Source organism: Pithys albifrons, chromosome 6 (assembly GCF_047495875.1).
Source record: "Pithys albifrons albifrons isolate INPA30051 chromosome 6, PitAlb_v1, whole genome shotgun sequence".
NCBI lineage: Eukaryota > Metazoa > Chordata > Aves > Passeriformes > Thamnophilidae > Pithys > Pithys albifrons.
The window spans coordinates 55,372,323-55,397,725 of NC_092463.1; the positions used below are offsets into that span (position 1 = coordinate 55,372,323).

Genomic DNA, 25,403 nt, shown 5'->3' on the forward strand with positions numbered 1-25,403 from the left:
GGGGTAGAGGGAGGAGGATGCCACAGTAGAGACAGTGTTTTTTCTTTATACTAAATCTTCTAGAGCAGATGTTACACTAAATATATTCATGTGAAACACTTTAATACAGGCAGCTACATAACCAAAGTGTAAACCACTCCTGAGGAAAACCAAAACAAGTAAGCAACAAAAAACCACCAAAAAACAAACACAAGAAAAGCTCCCCTCACACCTCTTCCCTTTTCCTGATGTGTCCTCATGTGAAATCTGTCTTCTATTTAACAGAAACCAGTGACTCGGGAGATAAAAAGCCAAGGAAGCTCTTTCTGATGTGCTGGGAAGCAGTCTGCGGTGACTGCTGAAAATCACCCTGCTGAGTACCTTGGAGCCCTGAATGGAATATAAAAGAGACACCAAAGTTAAGTAGCAGCTAATATGTGGAAATTGAGTGTTGCAGAGGGCTCAGATGCTTTTAGTAGGCTGTGGGTTTCTTTTCCCACAAAAGACAAACATGAAGGCTCCAGACCTATTAGATCAACTTGGCTCCCGAGAGAGGTGAGGGCTGTGCAGACCCGTGGCTTCATCCCTTGGAGAGGATGCAGTCTGAAAGCTTTGGTGCCTTTCAGTAGGCATAGAGATGAAGGAAATGCTCTGAAATACAAGGAGGAAGGTTTGTAAAGTACTTAAAATTTCCTGCTGTAAGTCTGCTTAACTGTGTTCGGGTCCCTTTCACATGCCTAATGTGCTCCTGGGACGGTGATATTGGTCTGTTCCCTCTGGATTGGTCACAGTGCACCTTCATACACATTGCAGGGCCTGAATTAGGGAGCTGTGCAAGGATTAAAGCCCATAAACTGAGTAATTCCACTGAAAGCAGAGCAGGCAGGACTGATGCTCCAAAAGCTAACTGCCTGCGCTCCTCTGACTGGCTTGGCCTCCAAATAACAGCCTTCCCAACCAGCTCCTGCAGTCTGTCAGCATCACTAGCACTTGGAACCCCAAAGCAAGACGCAGGCAAAGGTGTCCTTATGGTTTTTTATTTATTTTTTTAATAAGATTTTGGCAAAACTTGCATAAAACTCTCATAGTCAACCACAGGCTTGGCAAAATGGTTTATTGTATTGCTACACTTCAGGCCAAGGGAAAGGTGACTTGCCTAACGGGTTTCCTTCCCCCCCTCTAGGCAAGACCTCTACTTTCCAATTTAAAGGCAAAAACTTGATAGCCTAGGGTAATGCCTTTAATGATGAGGCAAAAAGTATCATTCTGTGGGCTGAAACTAGTTCAAGAAAAATTCTGCCCAGTTAAACAGAATTAGGATTAAGATCATTGATGATGAGAGCCAGCTCAATGGCAGTAGAAGTCTCAAGAGGATAAAGAAATATCCAGGTCAACTGTTCTCTAAAAAACAGATTGAACTTGTGAGGACTAACAAGTTTGCCTGAAAACTTCCTTCAATTTGTTTTGCAACACCCATCAATTTCTGTGAGAAACACAAATGCTCTCAGCTCCTGCTGGTGGCCTCAGACACACAGAACACTGATGGGAGTGTCTCATAAGCAGACTTTTAATGTTAACACCACTGCAAATCACATATCCTGTTACACAGAGTGGAAAGCAATACTTTTGACTTCCTTTATTGTACTTCCTACATATCTGCTGCATGTAAGAGGTTTCCTTTTCAGTCTTTCAGTGGAATTTATTTGAAAATACAGTGTTTAAGAACCCCTTTGGATTTGCCTGCAAGCCCCTGCAGTACCAGGATGGTCCAACATGCCTGGAGGGCAGTACCATGGGACTCTGTCTTATGGAAAAACCAACTTGCTTTTAGCACAAGCAGCATATTGCAAGTGTATAATTACATATTCTAGGTTAGAGCTAGTAAGCTGTGCAAAGTAATTTGACAGTGTTTGCTGAACTGTTCTCTGGGTTTTGTTTTGGTTCACTGGGGGTTGGTGAGCACACAGTTCCCAAACCTTCCCCTTCCTGCATTTGTTCTGTAGGGTGGCAAAGTGGGATGGGTCCTCTCCGGAATATCGGTCTGTGCAGAACCAGGCTCAGTTGGAAGCTGTCACAGCGTTTCTCTGGTATCTAGATCACCTCCTGTCCAGAGGGCTACATGTGGGACAGAGCATTGGTGCAGCTTTCTTTGTAAATACCAGAGATAAATACAATTTGTTTTTGTACAGAAACATGTGCAGTGTGTACACACCGTGGAACCTGGAGCTCCTGCCCTCTGTCCTGTCGCTGCTGCCCCCCTGGGCTCTCACACCATGCTGCACTCCTCAGGTAAACTCCCTTCAAAAAAACCACGTTCTGACTTCACGAAAAAAGATGCATTAAGAAATTTCTGTAAATATCTACTAAGCCAAAAAGACTTGAACAGCTTGTGGGTTTACTTACAAAAAAAAATCTCACCATATGGTTACTTATCCTTTGTGCTGAATGACAGGCCTTTGAATCAGGTGACATTCACTGCCTGCAGTGTAAAATGTATTTTTCTGTCTGTATTTAATAGAAATTTCCTGTTATATTTACTCTCGAATTTTCTTCAGTAAGCATTCTCTTCAGCAAGAACCAGGTCATTTTCTCTGCTGAAGTCAGATTGCCAAGGTTGTGTTTTGATACATGAACCAAAAAGCACTTGGCAGGAAAATAACAGATGCTACTTCTCATAGTTTAGGTATTTTACAGGAAGGATTTGAATGTGGCTTTGTGGCACCATCAAAGCTGAATAAATAAAATCTACCTGACTTGGTCAATGCAATCATGGTTGGCACTTGGCACATCTGCTGGATGTGATCTGTGACACTCCAGTAGTTTAGGCAGGTGTGATGGGGCCTGTGAGCTGCAGTTGTACTGGGATCCCAAATTTCCCAGAAAAAGCAACACAGGAAGGGAAAACAGGGAAATGGAGTTGTTGCTTTAGGCTGAACCAGGGCTTCATGAGCTAGTAAAAGCTCTTGGGCATGAAACTTAGAACAGGGTTGGGTCACTTGTAAAAGCAAGGGATGTAAAATGAATGCACTGCTGAAAATCAGACTGATAGCTGTTTCTAACGACTTTGAAGTCTGTGCTTTTCCTTACAGAGTTTAAACCTATTTTTTGCTCATCACATTAAAGCTCATGTTATTCTACATAAAAGAGAGAGAAAAAAGAGCTTTTACCAGCTTGCCTAACCATGGATATTTCAGAAAAAGGTCTTACAAGGTTAATGAGTGTATCCAGTCTCATATCACATATACTGTATAGATCATTGCATTCACTAGTCTATTAATTTTCTCTTTGGACCTCAATCAGTGACCTCAAATATTTACATGTTCACTCTGCCTTTGAGGCAGGAAGTCTAATCTTCACTGTTGCTTTGATACATTTGAGTCAAGGAATTATGGTGAGGTATGTGACACATAGATATTCTCCACTCCAAACAGAACACTTGATCTTCCCATGCATTTCCATGAAATACTAAGGTAAATTTTTAGTGACTGTTAGTACACCAGATTTAATCCTAAAGGAAATTACTTGAATTTTACAAGTTAGTTTTTCCTCTGTGTGATCACTTCTGTACAGATGTTGATGCAGTGAAGAAGCATTCCTAGGAAAAAGGGAATAATTTATCCCATTCACTAATTCATGTATCTTCAGTATTGCCCATTGCTTGGAAATACTGGATGATATTACTGAATTTAGATTTTATGCTTTACAGTTGTAAAAAGGATATAGGTATAGATAATATATGGGTAATTGTTTAATTCCTTCTCAAATGTAAAGCAGGATGTTAAATTTTAAATAAAGCAGACTCTATAACTTATCCCTTGCTGTTCAAACTTTTGATCAAATAATGTTAACTATTTAAATTAAAATATTTTGTGGTGAAGTATATTGTTAGCTGTTGCTTTTCTTCGAAGGCACTTAGGTCCTGATGTATTTGGTGACTACTGTGACAAAAAGGTACATTTACGCTATTTAGTTATTTATTTATAACTGCCAGGATGTGTATTATGTACAGCAGGGTTATATATTAATAAGGTGTTGTCTGTCACCTATTTCGATCCCTATTTACAGGTAAATGGGGAAATGAGAATCTTTACCAGACACATGTAAAATGTGAACTTATTTTTTCAACACTAACCCAAACTAATTGCTCTGTACAATATAAACTTAAGTGGCATTATAATAGGGACCAGCCAAACCATTTCTTAAGGAAAAGGTAATTTTTTTCCTCCTCCTGCACTCAGAATCTGTTGACAAGCCACCCCAGCACTGGTCTCAGAGCTACTTGCTAGTACCAATGCATAAATACTGCAAAACATTCTCTGACAGTGGGATTAGAGGCATCATTCAACAGTTATAAACTGTTGTCTCGTTCCACTACCAAGACATCTGAGTGAGTGCTCAGGTTTTAGATAATCATAAATGCTGAATTTTTATATTGCTGCAGCAAATTTTTTATACTGCAGCCATGACAAATCAAAGGATGCAGACTCATCTGTCTGTCCAGACCAGGTTTTAGTAGCTGGTGGTTTGTGCAATCATTTTCTGTTTTGTTTCATCTAGATTGGCTACATGATCATAGAACAGCCCAGGTTCCAAGCACATCCTGCTAAAGGTGTAATACTTAAATCTTCAGGATGTAGAAATACTCTATGCCATTCATTAAAGTATTAAAATAAAAGCAACGAAACCTGGCAAAAGGAAATGGAGTTTTGTACAGGGAGACAGCATTGAAATCAGAAATGGAATGTATGGGTTTATAACTCTCACTAATAGTTCTCCACATATATATATATGTGTATCTATCTATCTATCTACACATATATAAATAAATATAAAATTTTATCACAGACTGCAAAGGTCTATTATTAATAACAGGACTAAAAAATAATACCTGGGAAAGAAATAAATTCAAGCCTTCACTGAAATACCAAGAAGCTATTCAGGATACGATACTTGAATGTGGATTTTTCCTACAGAAAATAGGGATAAAACTAAGAAAATGGAATGAGGTTTTGGAGTAGAATAAATTAGCCAGACTAGGAAGATTATTAGATATTTTTCAGAAACTGAACATGAATGGTTACTGTATCAGCAGTGGCCAGGAAATTCTCCTGGCACACTAGAAAAAACATCTGCACTAACAAATATTTTAGGTATACAATACGATTTTTAAAATTAATTGTTGAACGCTGTTCCCAGGGATGTGTGTGGGTGTGGTAGAGTGGGAAGCAGATTAGAAAGGAATCCTTTATCCATACATAGCCCTGATTATTATGGCTAAATGCAGATTTTACAGTTGAACATACTGTCTGGTTTTGTTCTGGCAGCAAATCCAGATGATGGTGTATTATGTTGATCTTCTGATAGCCAGGATTACCTAGCCAGTCCTCTGTGGAAAAGGAAAACCTGGCTTTGTGCTGTTCAGCCTTTCTGGCCACAGCTGCTGTCCTGACTGAGCAGGACAAGCCATTTAGAAATAAATTATGCTACTTTTTGAGAACTGACAGTCATAAAAGAGTAAGCTCCAGCAGTGCATGCTGGTGAGGGATGATTGACAAATTGATGTCTCTGATTTGTGTTTCTCTCACTGCTAGAGGGGATCCTGGTCCCAGGTGTCTGTTCTGCATCCTCCTCTGCCATGTCCTGCCTGCTGTCCTACCTGGCGGCACGCAGAGAACAGGAAATGCACAACCAGCTACACAAGTAGGCACAGCCCACTTAGTGCTTGGACTTTGAAACTCTGAAGTTCTAGATTTAAATTTATGGTGAGTTTCTAAACTATATAAATTCACAGTAAGAACTGCTCTATTTTGTACCTCTTTTACTTGCAGGAGTGTTGGATATAAGTAAATATTGTGTTTCTGAGCGCTTCTGGAGTCTTGAGTGAGACCTGGCCTACAGGAAAGTATCCAAAGTTACTGCTTTGTTTTCTGCAGGGTAATTTTGTTCTAACTAAAAATCTAATTGTTTTCTTATATAGTTTGTTTTTATAGATTGTGCCATGCAGTAGCTGCCTACGTAATGAAACAATATTTTGATTCAACTGGGAAAGAGATGGGAATGCAGGAGGCATTGGCTTTATTTGCATATTTTAAAAGTACATTTTGTGAAAAGCTCAGAAAAGTTACCTTTTTCTCTTTCATTCTGAGATTACATATAAATGACTTCTTCTAACAACTCAGGCTTGATTTATCTGCCTTGATCTAGGCTTGCTTCAAGATGCATAAAGTGGAAGACAGAAAGGCAACAAAGATGCTTTGAAGAGCGATGGAATATTCAGATGGTGGGGAGTTAGAAAATCTACTTACATGAAATAGAAATAGGACTTTGCTTAGGGTGTGAATGAAAATTAGTGGGACCTGACCTTAGTGATCAAAAGTATGAATACCTGTGAATACCAGTGAGAAACTGGTAAACAAACTTTCTTGGGAAAAAAGGATTGCTCGATGAGAAATTTGCAACAACTGCTGTGATTTTTGAGAGTACAGGAAACCTGTTGAATTCATTGTTGGAGGCTGACTAATGTTTTTGAAGGGCTGAGTTAATTTTAAGAGTGCTGATAAAACAACTCTTTGTAGGCATACTGGGATGATCATCCAGACAAGTCTCCATTTTCTCAAAGAGAGGACATCAGGAGTCAAAGAAGGAATCCTCCTCCTGGTCCTGCAGTGAACTGGTGGCTCAGAACAGAGCTCATTTCTGTGAAACAGCACGCACTGATCATGCCTGAGGCAGTCTTCTACATGAGGTAATTCATCTAGTTAATTAATTTTCTGATCTGTAATGCAGCAAATTGTGTATTCCTAGGTTTTGCCTTTTTGTTTGGTTTTTAAGTAATCATCATTTTGATATATAGAATCACAAAACTGTTTAGGTTGAAAAAGAACTTTTAGAATATTAAGTCCAACCCTTAATTCAGCACTGCCAATGTCCCCAAATGCCACATATACATATGTTTTAAACACCTCCAGGGCTAGTGACTCCACCCTTTCTGTGGGCAGCCTGTTCCAGTGTTTGATAACCCTTCCAGTGAAGACATTTTACATAGCCAATATAAAGCTCTCCTGGCACAATGTGAGGCCATTTTCCCTCATCCTGTCACTGAGGAAAGAGACCAATACCCACTTTGCTACACGCTCCTTTCAGATGGAGGGGTAAGGTCTCCCCTGAGCCTCCTCCTCTCCAGACTAAACACCCCCAGCTGTCCCTCACCCTGGACTTGTGCTCAGCCCCTTCCCCAGCTCTCAACCCTGTTCTGGACATGCCACAGCACCTCAGTGGTGCTGGTAGGGAGGGGCACCACTGAATACATGCATGCACATCCTGAACTTGAAGCTCCTGCCTTGTTCTTCTCCTTATGGATGAAAACACTGTTCTAATGTACATACATAGAAAACTAACGTAAAGAAGACAACTACCCATTGTTATTTACCTGCCTTAGCACAGGCTACATCGAGTTATCATCATCCTCAGCCAGACAAACAAGAAACTCCTTTCACCCCAATCAGGAAACCCAAGGTTTTTATTCTCCTCCAGGAAAGATGAGATGTTTTTCACATACTTAATAACACATTCCCAAAGACTTATGGGGTCTAGATGACAGCAATGCCTGTTTGTGTGTGAGGCATAAGTCCTTTGGGAAACAAAAATACTGAATGACAATTTATTTCTGTAGTGTATGTTGTATTCAATTAATCTAGGTTTTCTTACATGAATGCTCAATATGAAGGAGGTTTAACTCATTTTAACCCAGAAACTGAGCTACTTGCATTGTCATTATATGCTTATGATTAAACCAGTCTCTAGAGACAAAGAAATACATTGAGTGCCAAGTGAAGAGAACTAGGAAATGAATTTGCACTATTATTTCAATTGATCTGCATATTCTAACATGGGAATTTAGGCTGGGCTCTTTGGGACTCTGATCACAGTGTCTAGTTATTGAAGATGGCCTTTTCCCTAGTAACCACACAAAGCTGATTATTATTGCTATTGGGAAAGCAATGTCCTTGCTGCTTCAGCACAAACCATGTGCAGTGTACTAATAATGGAAATTATTTTTTCATCTGTTGTACCAAGTATCATTGTTGTTGGGTTCAAGATCCCAGACTCAATGGCCTGATCTTTTCACTGAATAACAAACCCTCTTTTCTTGTAATATACATCACTGTTCCATCCTTATTTATTTGACTTCCCAGGGAAGGTTTTGTTCATATTTGCATCTTGGACTGCAGGGGATTAGTTGGTAGCCAAACCTTGCTTACATGGGTAGTGTTTTTCTCTCCATTGGAATTAAAGATGCAGCTTTTACTGACTTGATCAGGACAGAGTCTTGCTTTCATCTGGGAAGTTAGAAATCATAAAAGATGTATGCTAAAGGCAGAAATCTTCCCACCCATTTCCCAGCTGAGAAGTGCAGAACGCAAGAAGTGATTGGTGCAGTGATGCAAAGAGGGGACAAGAACAGAGTTCAGATCTGCTGTAACTCAGCCCCTTCCTTTGGTAAGTGCTGGTTACTGTCACGTTGTAGGAAACAATCTGGATTTGGCCATTCTTTGACATGCCTGGTATTGCAGTGCCTTGTCATTAGCAGCTCTCAGCTGCAGTTTTTGCATGGAGCCTATCTGGACATCTGAAATTAGGAAAAATCATGCAGAATTAGAACAAATAATTTCTTTGTAAATAAATGTGGCATTTAAAATTATATGCTAAGATATGCAAACAGGGTATCTGTTTCAAAGGAAAAACAGGGGTATGTGTTAACTTCCTTTTAAATTAATTCAGCACAAGTGTCTTTGGAGCTTAAATGTAGTCCTCAGGAGAGTAAATACTGCATAATGTGATATGCTAGAAAAGACTTGAAATGCACCCACTAAAAGCTCATTTTCTTGCTGTATTCACACACAAACTTTCTAGCTGGCAAGTTCTACACCTAATTTGCAAAGATTAAAACTTGCTACTAAAAAATTACTCCAAATAGAAGACTAAACTGCTACAATGAAATTTTGATCACCATTAGCTACAGCAATTATTGCCATGCAAGTTTAGCATTAGTTGTTAAAACACAATACTATATAGTAATATTTGTATTTCTTATTGTTTGTACATGTTTTTTGCTTATATGTTTTCACATTTAAGTTGAAATCAAATATTCAGAAAGACAGAATGCTTTCAGATTTTTGTACTTTTCAACAACTCCATTCTGCTTAAATGGGACTAACGAGTTTATAGGCTTAGAGTAAGACACAGTTCAAGAAGAATAAAAAAGAAATAGTTTAACATACCTGTTTCTTTAGATTCATATTATCATATTAAAATATGACAAGAATATTAAGTTGCATATGAATTAAGGACAAATGTAGAGAAAAACGAAAATTAAAACATTGACTATCACTTTCTTATGTCTAAGCAGAACAATGGCTCAGTTTCCTTGTCCTTGGGCTGTAACACATCGTGCAGTTATACATTTAGTTAAAATATAAAGTACAGGCAAGCTAGGGTAATATTTCATCAAAAATGGGCAAAGAATATCCAAATATAGAAGGAAGTGCTGCTCAAGTCCTGGACCTATTCAACCTTTCACTGGGCCCCTGGGGCTTGGGAAAGAGCTCTTTTGGGTCTGAGGCTCAAAAGGTCACACTTGGCAACACTGGTTATTTAAAAATCAGATAGCCTCACTAAAAATACAGGGCTTATAACCTACTCTGTTGGTTCATTTAATTGAATAATTAGGTTCTGGTTTTCTTTGTATTTCTCCTGCAGGATCAAAGTCCGTATTTCTTTAACAGGATCACAACCCCTTTCTGTTCTGAGCTTCCAGGCAAACAGCACTGCCTAATTATATAGCAGTACAGCATGTCTTATACTGCAAATGCATATTGGGAGTATTTGCATCCTTTGTGGTTAGAAGGACAGCATAAATCCAAATCCTTGATAAATGAATGATGCTGGTTTTCTGTCCTGTGGCTCTCAGAATGGAAGAACCTGAGGAAGTTGATGGGGACCGCTGTTCCCTTGGACACACAGATCCACTGAAATGAATCCCTCTTGTCCACTGATGGCTTTGGCTCATGTCTGGGCTGGAACTGCAGTGGGCACTAGAAGGAATTGGGCTGCTGTTGAATGGCATTGGACTCTGTTTCTGTACTGTGTGCTCGGCCAGGGGCACAGGAAATTGGGACAGAGATTATCTAATACCCATTTAAATGAGATCTAAATCATCCTGTTTATCTGTCTAATACTGTAACAACTCAGTAGTTAATTTGCTTGTCGGTCTTCCCTGTTCCTCCCAAAGCAATTCCTACTATGATTTATAGGAAATCAAACATACTGTCACTACAGCTGTCAGCAACAAATTTTGTTTACAGTTTCTCAGGATAGCACAAACCACCCCCTCCAAACATCTCTGAACTGGAAGATCTGTGGAAACCTGCAGCACTGAGTGTAATCACAACTCTGCACAACAGGCAGAGCTCTGTTGTCAGTGGGAATGGGATCAGGCCTGGCTGTGGTGAGTGTCCACCCCTACAGATGTGCACTCTTCCCATCTTCCCATGGCAACCACACTGGAAGCTGAATTACTTGAACTAAGTATGCTGTACTAAAAAGAATTCAACATGGTGCAGTCATAAAAGGATTAGTCTCAGGGGCTTAGGTCAGCCTTGTGTCCTTTCTTATACCTCTTTTTACACAGAGCCCTTACCTGTCATGTTTCTCACAAGAGCAAATAGTGACAGCATAGATGGTCTGGTTAGCATAAGAGAGTCACAACCCCATCCAACGAAAAAGAAACATGAAGGTACTTCAAGATAAAGAGTTATTACAGAAAAGCTTCCCCTTTTTGCCTTTCTTACATGTCTGGAGGACTCCTGACATTGCTGTAAGTGTACTTTCTAGTTGACCTGCTACCACTCAGGTGAGGAGTGCACAGACATCAGATTCTCCAGCAGCAGACTGTGGAGACTGAGAGGCTTCTTAGAACCCCAAACCAATGCACTCCCTCAAAAAAAAACCTTATTGCAGTATTTAGAATGTGCTATTTCTTTAGCACATGAACAAACTTAATTGTCTGAGTCAGTTCAGAAGAGCCTGGTTTTGGCTACAAGCAGCTTCTACTGCAAGAAGGTCTGAGGCATTACCTGTCCAGGTGTGCTGGCCTCCATCTCCTATCTCCTTTTGTCACCCAGCAGACCCTGTGACACAGTCCCTGCAGCAGTGGCAGCAGCTGTGCAGAGCCTGGGGACAGTGACTGGCACACGTGAGTGCTGCTCCCTGTTCCACCACTCAGGTACTCAGGGGGCACACTGCAGCTTTCCTCATGGTTCATCATGCCAGAGCTCCTTGGTATCAAGTTTAAAGGAATATTTTGGTAAAAATCTGACCATTTTACTACCCTGTGATTCTCAGTGTTATTTGATTGCTAATTTTGTTCTGATTAAATGAAAAAGTGGTGAGACAGAGTGAATTAGATGGACTGTCAACACCTAGGAGATTTACCAGCACAAAAGTATTTCCAAAATAAACATTTCCCTAAGAGAAGACTTGACAAACAGCCTGAACAATAAAATTCTTGAACACTATCCAGTTGATGTGAGTCTTTTCAGGACTAATTTACATAATTTGACATAATTACAGCTATAAACACTGGAAGAAGCTTTAGAAGAAAGAATGTCACCGAAGCTTACATTCTATTGGGTCTCACTGCATTTGGCAGCCCTACAGAACTGTGCAGCATGGAAATGTGCTCAGAGAGAACCTGATTATACAAACACACAGCACAAGCTTGGATGCTCAATGCAAGTTTGTCCTGTACAGGGAGATACCAGAGGGAGTGGTTCCCTCCACATGACTGTCCATCACACATTGTCCACAAGGCAGCCGTGAACATCTGCCTGCCTGACTCCAGCTGCCTGCAACTGAAGGTAGCCAGGGAATCTACAATTTTAAAACCAAAGTAAAACAGAAAGTTAAAAAATAAATAGAGTTTGAGATATATATACACACACAGAGATCTATATATATTTATACACACATGCTTCTAATCACACAATTATATGACTTAATAATTAAATAATACTGTAATAGATCTATGGAAGCAAGGAGTCTCCTACTTGAGGATGACCCCATTTTCTAATTTTGATATAAGGAATTTACTCATGATTACGCTTTAACAGTGCAAGAGAGGTGAAAAATGTTATCTGAAGAATCCTGTTTCCAAAAATCTGTCCAGTCTTCTATCCACCAGACTGCTATCCCTGTCTCACCCCAGACTATTGTGGTACCTCTCAGGTTATAATGCAATACAGTGAGAGTGTTTCCCCATTCAGATCTAGAATGCAGGAAAAAACCCCAGATTTTTGTGCTGGTCAGAGAAATCTAGTTCAATGGGTTTATCATCCTTTGGGTGATCAATTATTTTCCTATTCCCTTACTGAGAAAATTCTCCATTGCACTGCTGTATTTTTAATTATCTATAGCATCAGATAGTCTTGTTGAATGGCTCAAAAATCAGAGAAGTCCAAGCATACTTTCAGCCAAAGGCAGGTGCTATAAAAAGCTACAACCAGCATCTACATTTTAATTAATAGTTCACAAATTCAAGACTACATAAGCATCAATACTTACAATCCTGCTTACTTGCAGTAGTTCTGCTCACTGCACAATATGGAGAAAAAATACCAGAGCTTTAAAAAAAAAAGCAATTTTAAAAAGCCTCTTTTCAGAGACAGCTTCCAGCATATTCACAAAAAACATATCTTTTCACCAGACAAAATGGGAGCATTTCAAAGGGAGTTGATAAGTTGATCTTGGCAAGCCTTGATTACATTCATTAGCTTTCTTCTGTCTTACAGAACTTACCCAGGGCTGTGTACCAGGCTGTATGTTGAGCAATAATGACATTTCAGCTGCATTGGGTATTAACAAAATCCTTCTTGAACAGAAAACTTTTAATTATTTCATTTGTCTCTTAATTTATACTAAAGAAACAACTAATTAGCTTTCACTTCTTCTGGGCCAGAGTTCCTTTGCAGAAGGAACAGAGTCCACAGAGTCTCGTTTAACAGCACTGCGACTTCATTGGGAGATTATATTTGGAACATGGAATTGAAACAAACCTAATGCAGTTAAATACTATTTTTGAAGCTTTTAATAGCTAAATTATCAAGGAATTCTACTGCTGCCCCTCAAATGAGATCCAAGATAATCAGTGTTACAAAACAGCGGTAGTTTCCTGGAGTAGAAACCATTAATTAACACCAAAGGGTTGGGGTTATACAGAGCAATCACTGAACAGGTGGACAATACTAAAACACTACTGAAATAATCTTTAAAGAAATATGTTACTGATACATTTTAGAAATGGTAAAAAAAAATCAAGTGCTGAGATGGATACAGTGAGGTCACCCTTGACTAGTGTTAAAATTTGTGAGAAAGCATAATTAAACTGTGCCCTTGAAGGGACTGAAAGCTGGAATGTCTTTCAAATTTAGGGATTTAAGGTCTGCTACTTGAGAGTTACCTTTGAAGCACAAATATCTGAGTAACTTTCAAGTATAAATACTAATTATATTAATGGTATGCTTTACTAATTAGTGCCCAGATGCTCTCTGCTCCAAGACTGATGGTAAACTGTATTAACAAGGTCCTAAAATATGTGGATAATGGCTGTTACAGAAAAATAAACTAATGAGTTGACAGAAAAGATATCTGCAAGCCCACATGGATGTTACAGAAAATATTAAATGGAGGAATAAAATTACTTCAATGGTAAGCTTCAGCCTGTTAGCTGGGGTACTCAAGTGGATTTGTAGTTAGAACTGCAGAGGAGCAACTGAGAGAGGCAAACTCGCACTAGCTGGGACAATTTCCCCAGAAGCTAAACCATGCACTTGTTTTAATGCAATTTCATTTCATTGATCCAAAGCAACCAGCCTGTCAGTACCTGACATGGTAAACGTCCATGCTCTCAAGCTTACCTTGGGAAAATCTCATCTGCCTGTGAAAGACCGAATTTGATTATCTTTACCTTCCAGCCACTGGAACCTGTTTTGCCTTTAGGATAAGCTACGTCCCTCTGTGGAAACACTGATATGCTTTGAGTGACCTTGCCACTTCCTCTTACCTAAACCAGTGATCTCCATAAGCATCACACTGCAGAGCATGTTTTCCAGCCCCAGAACCGCTGTGGCTTCCCTGTAGTTGTTCCTCGCTTCTCTCAGAAGTGTGAACACCAGACTTGGATTCAGTGTCCTAACAGGATGCTCATCACTGCAAAATCACTTCTCAGCCTTTACTCGCACCTCTTTCTGTATCTCCCACACTCCCCCCCACACACATACACAAAAGCATTAGCCTTGTAAAGAAAGGAACTGCAAAAGCAGCTCATTAGGAGGCTGTTACCGCTAATGACCCGCTACCGCATTTTCGGAGTTGCTACTTCTAAACAAACAAAAACATTTCTGTTCCTTGCTCTTGGTTTGGTTTTGGTTTGTTTGGTGGGGTTTTTTTGGGTTTGTTAGTGTTTGGTGGTTTGAGTTTTTTGTTTGGTTGGTTGATTTTTTTTCTTTTGGTTTTGTTGGTTTTTTTTTTTTAATTGAGATAATCCCGTACCAGTATCCTGCCTTAGAAACAAATTATTTATGGCGAATTTGGAAAATATAATACAAGTTTTGTACCCTCCCGAGGCAGCTGACATTGGGATCAAATCTAAAGAACAGCTTCCTGGCTTTAGGCAAAGAAAGCAAGGACAAATCTGGTTCTGTTCAGTTAGTAAACAGATTATTCACACTTCAGATACAGAAACAGCTTTTAAACTTTCCGAAATGTCTGCTGAGTAAGAATTACCTGAGTAAATTGCCAGTAAAGCTTCATTCTCTTGGCTTTGGCATAATTGCATTCGATGAGCCTGGGCCTGCTGTTCACATCCACCAGGCATCTGTTGTCATCATCGTCGATGGTGGGGCTCAGAACACCCACGTGGAGCTGCTGACTGCTCGTGTAATAAACATTCTGCAACAGGAAGCACAAACACCATTTGTGGCCTCTGGACAGAAGCAGCACTTTCACCCAAAGCTGGTGGCAAAGATAACTATGCTGAGTAGCAGAAGGCTGACCCCAGAATGGCTTTTAAATTATTTTCTTGCATGCAGCAAGCAACACAACGTTGTAAAAGTTGTTATAAATTAACAATTAACTGTTCATTGTTATCAACGAGTAAATGTTGGTTAAGTATTTAAGAGGAAATATGCAAACTCAAGATAGACACCCTCTAGCAGGGAGTGGGGCTGTTTTGAGTACGGTCATCAACTCCCATTAGATTATTTCATCTGAGGATGATACCCAACAGGAGCCGTAAGGAAAGAGAAGAGCAGCACAGCAGCTCAGCAGGAGGGACCTCAATCTTTTATATGACAGAGATAAATGAAGGTTTCCTACAAACAAATGCTAAATCCCACATTTGAAGCAGCTAGCATGGGCAATAAAAAGTTATTAGCAATTGGTGACAGACAAAATAAAGGCAGAGGAGAGAGAGAGAGAGCAAAATGGACATTTTTTGAGGTATTTGTTCTCATTTTATCTTTTATATGGCAATACACACAGACACAAGAGACAGGAAAAAGGGACCTGACACTGACTGCTCTGTATTTCTAGCAAAGGAAGGGCCTCATAGGCCTTAGTCATTATACTTTGGACCAAAGGCAGGAGATTATTATATTATACAAACTCTTTGTACTCAGTTTCACAACAAAGATATAGGGGAGGTTTCTCTGGAAGAAAGAAAAAGAAGGGGAAGGAAGGTGAGCTTGTTGGGTGGAGGTGATACATCCTCTTGAAGATTAACATGTTACATACAAGCCTGTAAAGATAACACAGGACTATGGGTATCGTCTGTTTGCTCATCACAAATAGAATTTATTTTGCTAAAATCAGACCTTTTTCTTGAAAGGACAATGAGAAAGATGAAATGGAAACATCATGCTTTAGGGATAAGTCTCTGATAATTCAGTGGTGTCAGTCACAAAAGATGAGAGCGGAGACAACTACCAAATTAATGCCCCTCATCATTTACTGTAGCTGTTCTATTTGTCTGTAACAAAAAGGAAGCTGGAAATTATGCCATGTGTATTTGGGAATCTTTTCTGTTCCAAGAAGTTGCTGATCACATTTCCTGGTATTTGTTCATTTTTGGTGTTGTAACTTGTTTTATGTGTGTGTTCTTATTTGTGAAAACTGTGATAAGACAGAAAGAATTAGAACAAATTAGGACTGAGGAGAGATTTAGGAGCTTCATGTAAAAAAAGAAATAAAAAACGTTTGAATGCTGAAAACAGTCAATAGAGGGATTGAATACAATCAAAACAAATGGTGGTGTTTCTGGGCAAGGCTAAATCCCCCGTTTACCCTTCTGTAACACTGCCAGGGCAGACCTGCAGCAGATGTAAACTGACAGAGTTGCATAAAAGTTAATGAAGTTGCCATTAATGGTTTAGACCAGTCCAGGTGTTTGACCCCCTTTTTTCACCCCACAGAAATGATAACAAGTCTGAGCCCGCTGAAGTGAGGATGAGTCTGGGTTTTAAGAGGATGAACAGAGAAAAGCTGAATAGTTCAGTCATGCCTTAGAGGAGAAGAGCAGGGGAATAAATGGACCCACAGAGCACATTTCCAGAATGGTTGGTTATGACGGATTGAAGTAAACTGTAAGACTACCAAGACCACACCCCAACAGACTCCATCCACAAGTCAGGCTGTTAACACTCCTGCAAACAAACCTGATGCCTTAGAAGAGCAATAAACATTTAGAATGCTATTTCTAGACAGACCAACAGCAACTACTTTAGACACATTTACAATCTATTTAGATATGCTTTTTTTTTTAAGAGAGACTGAGGCAGCGATACAGAAAGACGATCTTTAACGGGGATTGTTATGACACATTAACTCTACAAATGAAAATTTTGTTGCAACTCGTTACCTCTTACCTGAAATTACTACTAGAAAACAGACAGGGAAATTGTCAGTTCTTTTCATTTTTAACTAATAGGAAGGGATTTGTTATTTCAGCACATTGCTGCCACAGCAAACACACTAGAAGGAGATAAAGGGAGTTTGCTTTTTTTCGTAATGATACCCATCATTCACAGGAAACAAATGAGCAGGCTTGGCTGTAACTCGGAGAAGTGCATGCTATAGCTCAAGGTTGCTGGTGCAAGAGAAAGGGGTGTACCTGCAAACCTCAGGGCTGGCTGTTTGTATTAGCTCAGTCCCCTCAGCCTTTCACAGAGTGGACTGAAAGCTGCAGGAAATCATTTCATCTTCTGGATAGAGCAAGCTCAGTTCATAGCAAAGCTCCACCAACATTACTTTGGATGTCAAAGCAGCAATGGTTCAGTCTGACCATCTTTCCAGGCAGAAGCAGAGAGATGGCTCTGGCTGGGGGAATTAATTCAGTTTGTTGGCAAAACTGTACAGAAGAATCAAATGCAATTACTCTTAATAAATTTAATTATCAGGTTGCTATTTATTTTCAGAGCGCTCAGCCTACCTGCTAATATTCCTTCATTTTTCATTGTAGACCAGTTAGAAAAAGAGGTGTGAAATCTTGAATTCTCACCTAGTATTGAGAATGGCACTTTTCAGCTCGTAGGTGGCATGTACAGATAAGCTCAGACTGAAAGACTGGTAGGGTGGCAGCCTGTCCAACATGGCTCTTTCAAGGTGGTGCTTTGCTTATCCAGTAACATGGGTAATATTTAATTATTCTGTATATGATTATAAACATTTTAGTATTTTATACAATAATACAATATCTTATTTCATTTCAGAATTGAAAACATTGCACAGCCTTGTGATTTTAGTAACTTGACTGCTGTGTTTTCCTGAAGGAGGAATCACACCAAAAGCACACACGTTCCCCAAATTTGACTTGAGCAGCACGACAACAAACAGCAAGGTACTGTTTTGTGTTGCATTTGGCCAGAAAACTTTTCTTAAAAGCTACAGACAGACTATTACTCCTTTCACCTACCCCAAGAATGAGACAGACCCCGCACAGAAAGAACATAATACTATGTTAGGATAAAGAAGGACATCCATTTGGTAAAACAGAATTAACTATTGACACTACTAATTAACATTCTTCTAGTCTGAAACCTAAAGCTATTCAACATGAAACCATGGTAAAGCCTCCCTTTAAATAATTTCATATATTAAAAATATGTTAATTGCTTTCACGCTATATCTTCCTGTTTCTATTTGATGCCTTTCATTTTCCAAAATACTTTTTGAGTTTCTTTTTTTTTTGTTTGGTTTTACTTAGGGTTTTTTGTGGCTTGGGCGTTTGTTGGTTTTTTTTTTGTTTTGTTTAAAAGATGGTGCACAAATGACTTGTTTGGAGTGGGCTGTGGAAGATTAACCACCTGAGTTACACCAACTGAATTACCATCTCATAATGTCCGGGTTCAGTATGCACATATATGCATTTTTATTGAGTATATTTTGAATTGACCTTCAAGTAAAATATGGTCATGCTTTGCCATCTTACATGTAGCCCTACTAAGACCAGTTTGCACTCATGATTTAAATAAGCTGTTAAACAGATTAATGGCCAGAGCAGTACCACTTCAAGAGGATGCTTTTAACAAGCATCAACAAGCACATTTGCTGGTTTGCAGTTCCCTTCAGCCCAAAAGGGATAACTGAAGCACTTTTGTTTAAAACACTTCAAAAGATAAAGGCAAAACACATTTTACCACCACATTTGTTCCTACTACATTGACCCACCATCAACTAACCCAACAGGAGAGAAATTCTGGAAAGCGATTTTTGAACAACCACTTCAGTACTGCCTTGAAAGTCCAAATGACTGAATACTGAATATGGACTAGTAATAGTTAGGGTAGCTTTGAATATTTTATTCAGAACTTGGACCTTTCATTTCTGCTACAGCAGCAAATGTCAGAGCAGTTCTTGTTCAAGGGACTAGAGATTCAGTAGACAAAAATTTGCTTAGTTCTGCTGCAGTCGAGACACTTGCTGTATGCTGACTTACAGCTTTCTTACAAAGTTCCTTTGCACTCTCACTGAGGATGCTGCCTTAGCAAAACAAGCACACGTTTTCACATCATCATCACATACCTACTCCCTGAGGAGCTCCTGAATTTCCACAGAAAGAATCTTGCTTGGATATTGGTGCCAAAGTACATGGCAACAACTCCCTTATTCTGTAACAAAAAGCGCCTCCTTACGTCTCATTAGTCTGTCCTAGCCCACAGCATTTTCCCATCTGGGTTTTTTCCACTGTAACAGCATTGATGTACAACTATATCTCCTGGGCATGTGGAAGGGAGCACCTTTGTTCAGGAAATCAGTTCAGTTTGACAAAAGGCACTTACCTTCTCAAAAACTGAAGCTACAAGGACTCAGCGTTACTGTCAGTGAGAATCTGTTAAAACCTGGGTGGAATTTGTGATCTGCAAAGTGTCAGAGTCAACATGGGCACTGCCACATCTCCTTCAGCCACACTGGCACAGGCTTTCCAAGGGTGGGCAGTGCCACCCCCACTGCCAGGCTGGCTCGGGAGCTGCCCTGTGCTCCCGGTCCAGCCGCACTCGGGGCCCTCAGGGAGCTTCCTCTGCAAGCCTGGGGCTCGCAGCAGATTAAAGGGACAGAAAGACATTGTTCAAAACAAAACTGTGTGTCATTAATCTAAAGATTTGCAGCAAGTGAATGATTAAAATAACAAAAGCTTCCTCCCTGGGTCAGAAGAGAAGCATATTGGTTGCCTTCAAAGCATGACATAGGTCTCTGCCACAAGGCTTCTGTTTCAGTCTCGGTGTTCTTCAAGACCAGCCTCAAAAGTAATCTCTTTATAGCTAATCTTTCTCCTGGCTGTAAAACATGAAGACTTTTTTAAATTGTGTCATTTAATATCTGCTGAGAAACGTGGCCTGCAAATTGCCTTATGCCTGTAAACTGGCATCTTCCAACTAAAGGACCAATTATTCTGTAGCTTTCCTAAAAAAGCTATTTCCTAGAAGTGTCCTGTCTAAGGCCATTGCTTCATTTCTGTTTGCTCCACTTAATAATCTCTCTGACTATACACATTAAGACAAAATACAAGACAAGCAAACTGAGATTGGTATCACGCAATTACAAATGATAACATGGTTTTTAAGGTGAAAGCATGAGGTTTAGTTAAGGCATACTTTTCATTTTTTTAAAATACCTTTTTTTTAAGAACAACATTTGTTTGTACTAAAAAGACAGCTAAAAGATGAAAACATGGCAGTTGAGAGCTGCATAGCCTAGGACTGTCAAGAAGTCATCGTAATGACAAGGAACTATTAGAGAAAATGTCATGTTTGAAATGTTTTCCTCACTTGCATTTCTGGTGAACTAATTTGCTAAATGTTATTCTTTTCTATTTAATATTCTAAGCTTAACTTTTTCTGAAAATCTGCTTGAATATGAGAAAGACTTAAAATATTGCAATGAAAACAAAAGTTGTATCCAGTACTGCTAGTCAGACCAACTCCAGAATAAAGGAGAAGCAGCTTTACTTGCCATTGGACCAAGCCATACCCTTGTTCATTTTTTGGGAATGCAGGGACTCCCCCTTCCTCCTGATGCAATCTCATGTGGCAAAAAAACATGGAAGAGAAAAAGGAGAGTATGCCTGGAGTCAGAGTCTCCTCTAAATCTCAGTTGTTACATTCAGAACAAAGGGTCCTTTTGCCCTTCTATTCCACCTACCTCCTCCGAGACAAATTCTGCTTTCAGCTGTAATCCTGAAACACCACTTGCACAGCCATCTCACTGCCAAAGAGTTCATCCTCTGCTCAGCTAGTGCTCCCTGGGAAAAACACAGCCCAGCACACACAGTGCCAGGGGCAGGGAATGAACACGGCACAGAGCAGAGCCGTGCAAGGATGCTCAAAACGGGAAAATAGGAGTTTTGTTTCTGAAAGGTTCCAGCTGAGATAACGCATATGGAATCCAGCATAAGCACTAGCAAATCCTTGTTTGCTGATGTCAGAGATCACCTGACAAGCTTTGGCTGCCCTTGTTCTCCACAGAGGGGATGGTGCTGAGCACAGTTCACACAATCCCCTTCAGTACCTCAGTTCATCCCTACCAGCAGCGAGGCTCAGCCAGACAGAGCAGAACAAAAGGCCAGGCCAGCCCTCACTGGGACACATCAGCCACTCAGGCAGGGACTGGCAAAGGCAATGTCAGTGTAATACTCACATTTTAGGTGGTGCAGTGGTGAAGTAAAAAACACATCCTAAATCTGCCATGAGAGCAACGAAAGCCCAGGAAATTCAGCCAACTTTTTTGGTCAGTGAAATACAAAGTTTGCACAAACCTCCATGATGCTGTAGGATAAGCTGGAAGGTAAATGAGCTCTGCTAACTTGGATACAAATGCACAGCTTTGGCCTCTCAATGATGTGATGCAGAGTTTCTGCTGTAGAGAAGTTTGCCCTGAAAGGTCAATTTGTGATTCCCATTGCAATTAACACTGAAATTCCACTGACTTTAAGTGCAATGAGATTTTTTGGCTCCAAGTTTATTATTAAACTTTGAAAAGCCACCAGACTTGATAAAGACTTCAGAGCTGAAGTGGGTTGCCAGTTGCAGTAAATTATTCATAGGAGCTGGTTTATCATGTAGCAAAAAGTTACACAAAGATGTTCAACTTAACACAAGATGATTATCTGAAGGATAAATTGCCAGCTCCCGACTGGAAGTTTAAAGCAATACATACCAATTTTCAGGCTGAAAGCCATTTGTAATCCTCATGGCAATGTTCCCAGATGAAATCATGCTGGCGACTGGTACATGACTCTGCATTTATAATGAAGAAACTTAATGCTCACCACCAGCAGTATTTACCTGCTTCTCTGCTTTTGGCATAATAACTATGAGGGATAAGAACCCTGATTCTCCACTATTTGATTCCATCTTTGAACCATATTTTTCTCCAAATGAATCCATGAAGTCATTTATTTCCAGGAGTAGTATATTGACATATTAAAGTCCAAAGTCTCACAGCAGATTCATACTTTACTACAGCTCCAGCTGAAGAGCAGTCTGGTGGATTCTGGTAAATACAGACTCAGCTAACATTGCCATTTCTTGGCTATTTATATCATGCCTGACTTTCATCCCACCATTTCCTGTTACATAAACACATCTGAAAGAAAGAGCTTTCCAACCTGATAAGAAAATGCTCCACAGAATCCAAGTTCCTTTGACCAACAACACAAACATATACATCACTAAGATAAAAATCAGGTGTTTTTCCATTTACTACTCATGTAGGAAGTGACAGAAGAGGGATGTTGTGCTGTAGACACAAGCAACAGCATCTTTATGTCTTGGGCTGCCCTAATACACCTACTGCAGAGGAAGTAAATGTGTAAAAACACAGGCTGAGAATGACAGAAATTTACCCCTAAACCACAGGTCAACCCTTAGAAGATTCATGTTATTTTTCTGAGGCAGGTTTTCAGCCTCATGATACAATTTTAAAACTGTTATAATGGTATTTTATCCATATTGAGCATCTATTCCCTATGCAGCTTATCTTGGGGAAGAGCTGACAAACAGTTAGTATACCAAGTGTAACACCATCATTTAGACTTTAATTGTCAAGTGTGTAAAAAGGACTCACTATTTCACTGCAGTGTTCAGAGATTTGTATCTCCTGAATTGAGGCACCAGCATACTGATTATCTGACCTACTTGCTCTTCATGCCTGGGCACTAATTAAGACCTGAACTCTGAGCAGCAGTATTTGATAGTAATAAAACCAAGGTGCTCAGAAACTTTAAATAATGCAGTGTGGTGCCATAAGTACAGGCTTAAAGGCACAAAAAAGTTAACATTTTAATAGAAAATAGACAGGTAATAAATGCCAGCCCTTTTCTTTTTTAATTTAAATTCATGAACTTATATTAGAGTGGAATACTTAATTCTGGTGTTGTCTACTTTGGTATTCTGCTTTGGTTTTAGTTAAAACAAGCAAACAAAAATCCTATTACTTAAGCTGCACTTTTTAAATTGAATATAACTGTCAATCTTTGGGTTTATATGTGCTTTCAGTATTTACTGCCATAGTTCTCCTAATGCTGGTAACTAGAGGATTAAAAAGATAAATTGAAATTTTACTTGATCCACTTCCTAAACCTTCTCTTGCTTTTGCTGTTATCTCTGCACAAGATCTCTACAACTCTTCCACATGAAACAAAAATAAAAGGCAGTAAAAAAATCAGAACCCTTCTGGCATGGCAACTGTGTCCTGTTTTTTCAAAAGCATCCTGTCCTCCTATGGCTTCTGTGACTTTGTCCTACCTACCTGTTCCTTTACCCTCTCCCACAAATCCCTCTTTACCCTTCCCGGTTTTCTTTGTGGAGTCCTACAGAATCCCATGTCTTTCTCATCCTGTTTTCTTCTCCTTCAACTCATACTCACCAGGAAACAAACAGCCTTTGTTCCCATATGCTGATGCACTGGTCCATCTATCACACCAGAGTTGACTCCTTCTGGCCAAATTCAAACCTCAACTATTTCACTGCCATCTGTGTGTAACCATTTGGTAGCTCAGCACCAAAAGCAGATCTTTTTACCCTTTCATAATGAGCCCCCAGCGCTTCAGATTACTCCGGGCACAGTCACGTTCAGGTGATCAGATGTTTGTATAATGCACATCTTCACCCTGAACCTCCTCTAAAGTCATCAAACCTTGCTATGCAGCCTTTTTGTCCTGTAATAAAATACAGCTTTTCTACTTAAAGTTGACCCTTGCTGGCTTCCTCAGTGATGTCATCACTCATGCCCTCTTCAAATCCATCCTGAATGCTTCTGAAAACTTGGTTTTCGAGCTGCCTTTCAGAAAGGCAATCTCATTCCTTCAGTTTTGATTTCCATGCTGCATAAACTGCTTGTCTTCATTTTCAAAGCCCTTCTCAACCCCTTCTCCTGTTATTTACAGTCTAGAAGCTATCAATAGGTTATCTTCCAGCTCCTAATTGCTGGCCTTCATTGGTCACATTTTCCAAGGAATTATTCCTGGAAGCTAAGAGAAATAATGCTGGAATCTTTCAAGGAACTTATCTTCCTCTGCCCATTCCACAGAATATCTCTTTTATCCAGATGTAAAAAAAAAACCCACAAAACCTCAATCATTTTGGGGGAAAAATGAATAATGAATGCATCCAAAGCATTACCCAAATGCTGTGTCAGTATTTCCTACCATTCCCTTCTCTCTCCCACACTCTCCTGTTTCTCATATTCTATTTGTAGACTTTAGCTCTTCAAGTCAAGGGCGTACATTTTATTCTGAGGTTGCAGAACACTTAATGTAATAAATAGACAACTGGGTCATTATTGGAATGCCTAGAACTGCAATAATAAGCATAACAGTAACAAAGATGTGGTGCCAGCAATGAGTCAGGTAACTCACCACTTCTCACGAAGTGGTGCTTCTAGTGGTATAACCTTCTGACTGTTTGCTAAAATAAATTGTGTTATTTCTACCATTATTACCTTTTTCAAATGGAATTTGATAAAATTTGTTGTCTACAAGGAATAAGTCCAGTCATGCAAATTACAAGCAAGTGCCACACCTTAAGCTGCTCTATGGTCAACATCTTGATCTCGTGGGTTTTGAGGTTATGAAGTTTTTTGTTTGTTCATTTTGTTTTATTTTTTAATCCAGTCCTTGTCATCTTTAATGCTGTGTGGCAGTGACTAAGGATACAGAGGTCCTTTAACTCCTCTTGTGTTCCACAAGTGCTGTAATTTTTTGTCACTTTATGAGGGTAACGGAGTAAGGTGGTTACCTGCACAACTTGGGGAAGAATTCCCAGCTCCCTACAGATATTATCTAACCCCTGTGTCTACTGGCTCTCCTGCCTTCACTGAAAGCAATCACAAATCTGTTTCTAATTTCAGATGAGCCAGATCTCACCCACTTTTCTTATCATCACACATGCATTTGATTTAAGGTTTCCAGCAGTACCACATTAACACCAGCATATGCAAATTCAAGGAAAAATTGTTTAAAATGCAACTATATTGATGCTGAAGACAATAAAATACAGATAAAGTGAAGCATTATGTACAGAAAAGGAAAACAAAAAGGCAACACAATGCAACCTAGTGTTTAGTGACAATCTGATTCTCTTTTATTTTGTTTTAGACTACTAGCAAGGACATACTTATTTTCCCCACAAAAGAAACAAACAAAAAACCCATCCCAAAATACCCCTAAAAACCAAACAAAAACCACCCCCAAAACGAACAAACAAAAACCACCCAAAAGAGTTCATCAGCTAAAGTTAAGTTTATAAAATGACCTTCTTGCAAGGAGCTTTGAGAGAAGAACAAACTGAAATGCCAAACTGTCTGACTTGAAGAAC

General features: G+C 39.6%; 1 protein-coding gene and 1 long non-coding RNA gene across 3 annotated transcripts in view; one reads left to right on the forward strand and one right to left on the reverse strand.

Moving 5' to 3' along the window:
- The window catches only part of GALNT18 (polypeptide N-acetylgalactosaminyltransferase 18), a 226,617-nt gene that overhangs the window by 3,093 nt on the left and 198,121 nt on the right, over nt 1-25,403 (reverse strand). For both annotated transcript variants that reach the window (XM_071558981.1, XM_071558979.1), the window contains exon 11: nt 14,821-14,985. In XM_071558981.1, the coding sequence (XP_071415082.1) occupies nt 14,821-14,985 (165 nt within the window). The remainder of the gene's footprint in view (nt 1-14,820; nt 14,986-25,403) is intronic.
- LOC139673395 (uncharacterized) lies at nt 291-17,818 on the forward strand. The gene is made up of 5 exons (XR_011698098.1): nt 291-2,268; nt 5,571-5,741; nt 6,555-6,724; nt 8,383-8,478; nt 17,802-17,818. It is a non-coding gene; the product is annotated as an uncharacterized lncRNA (long non-coding RNA).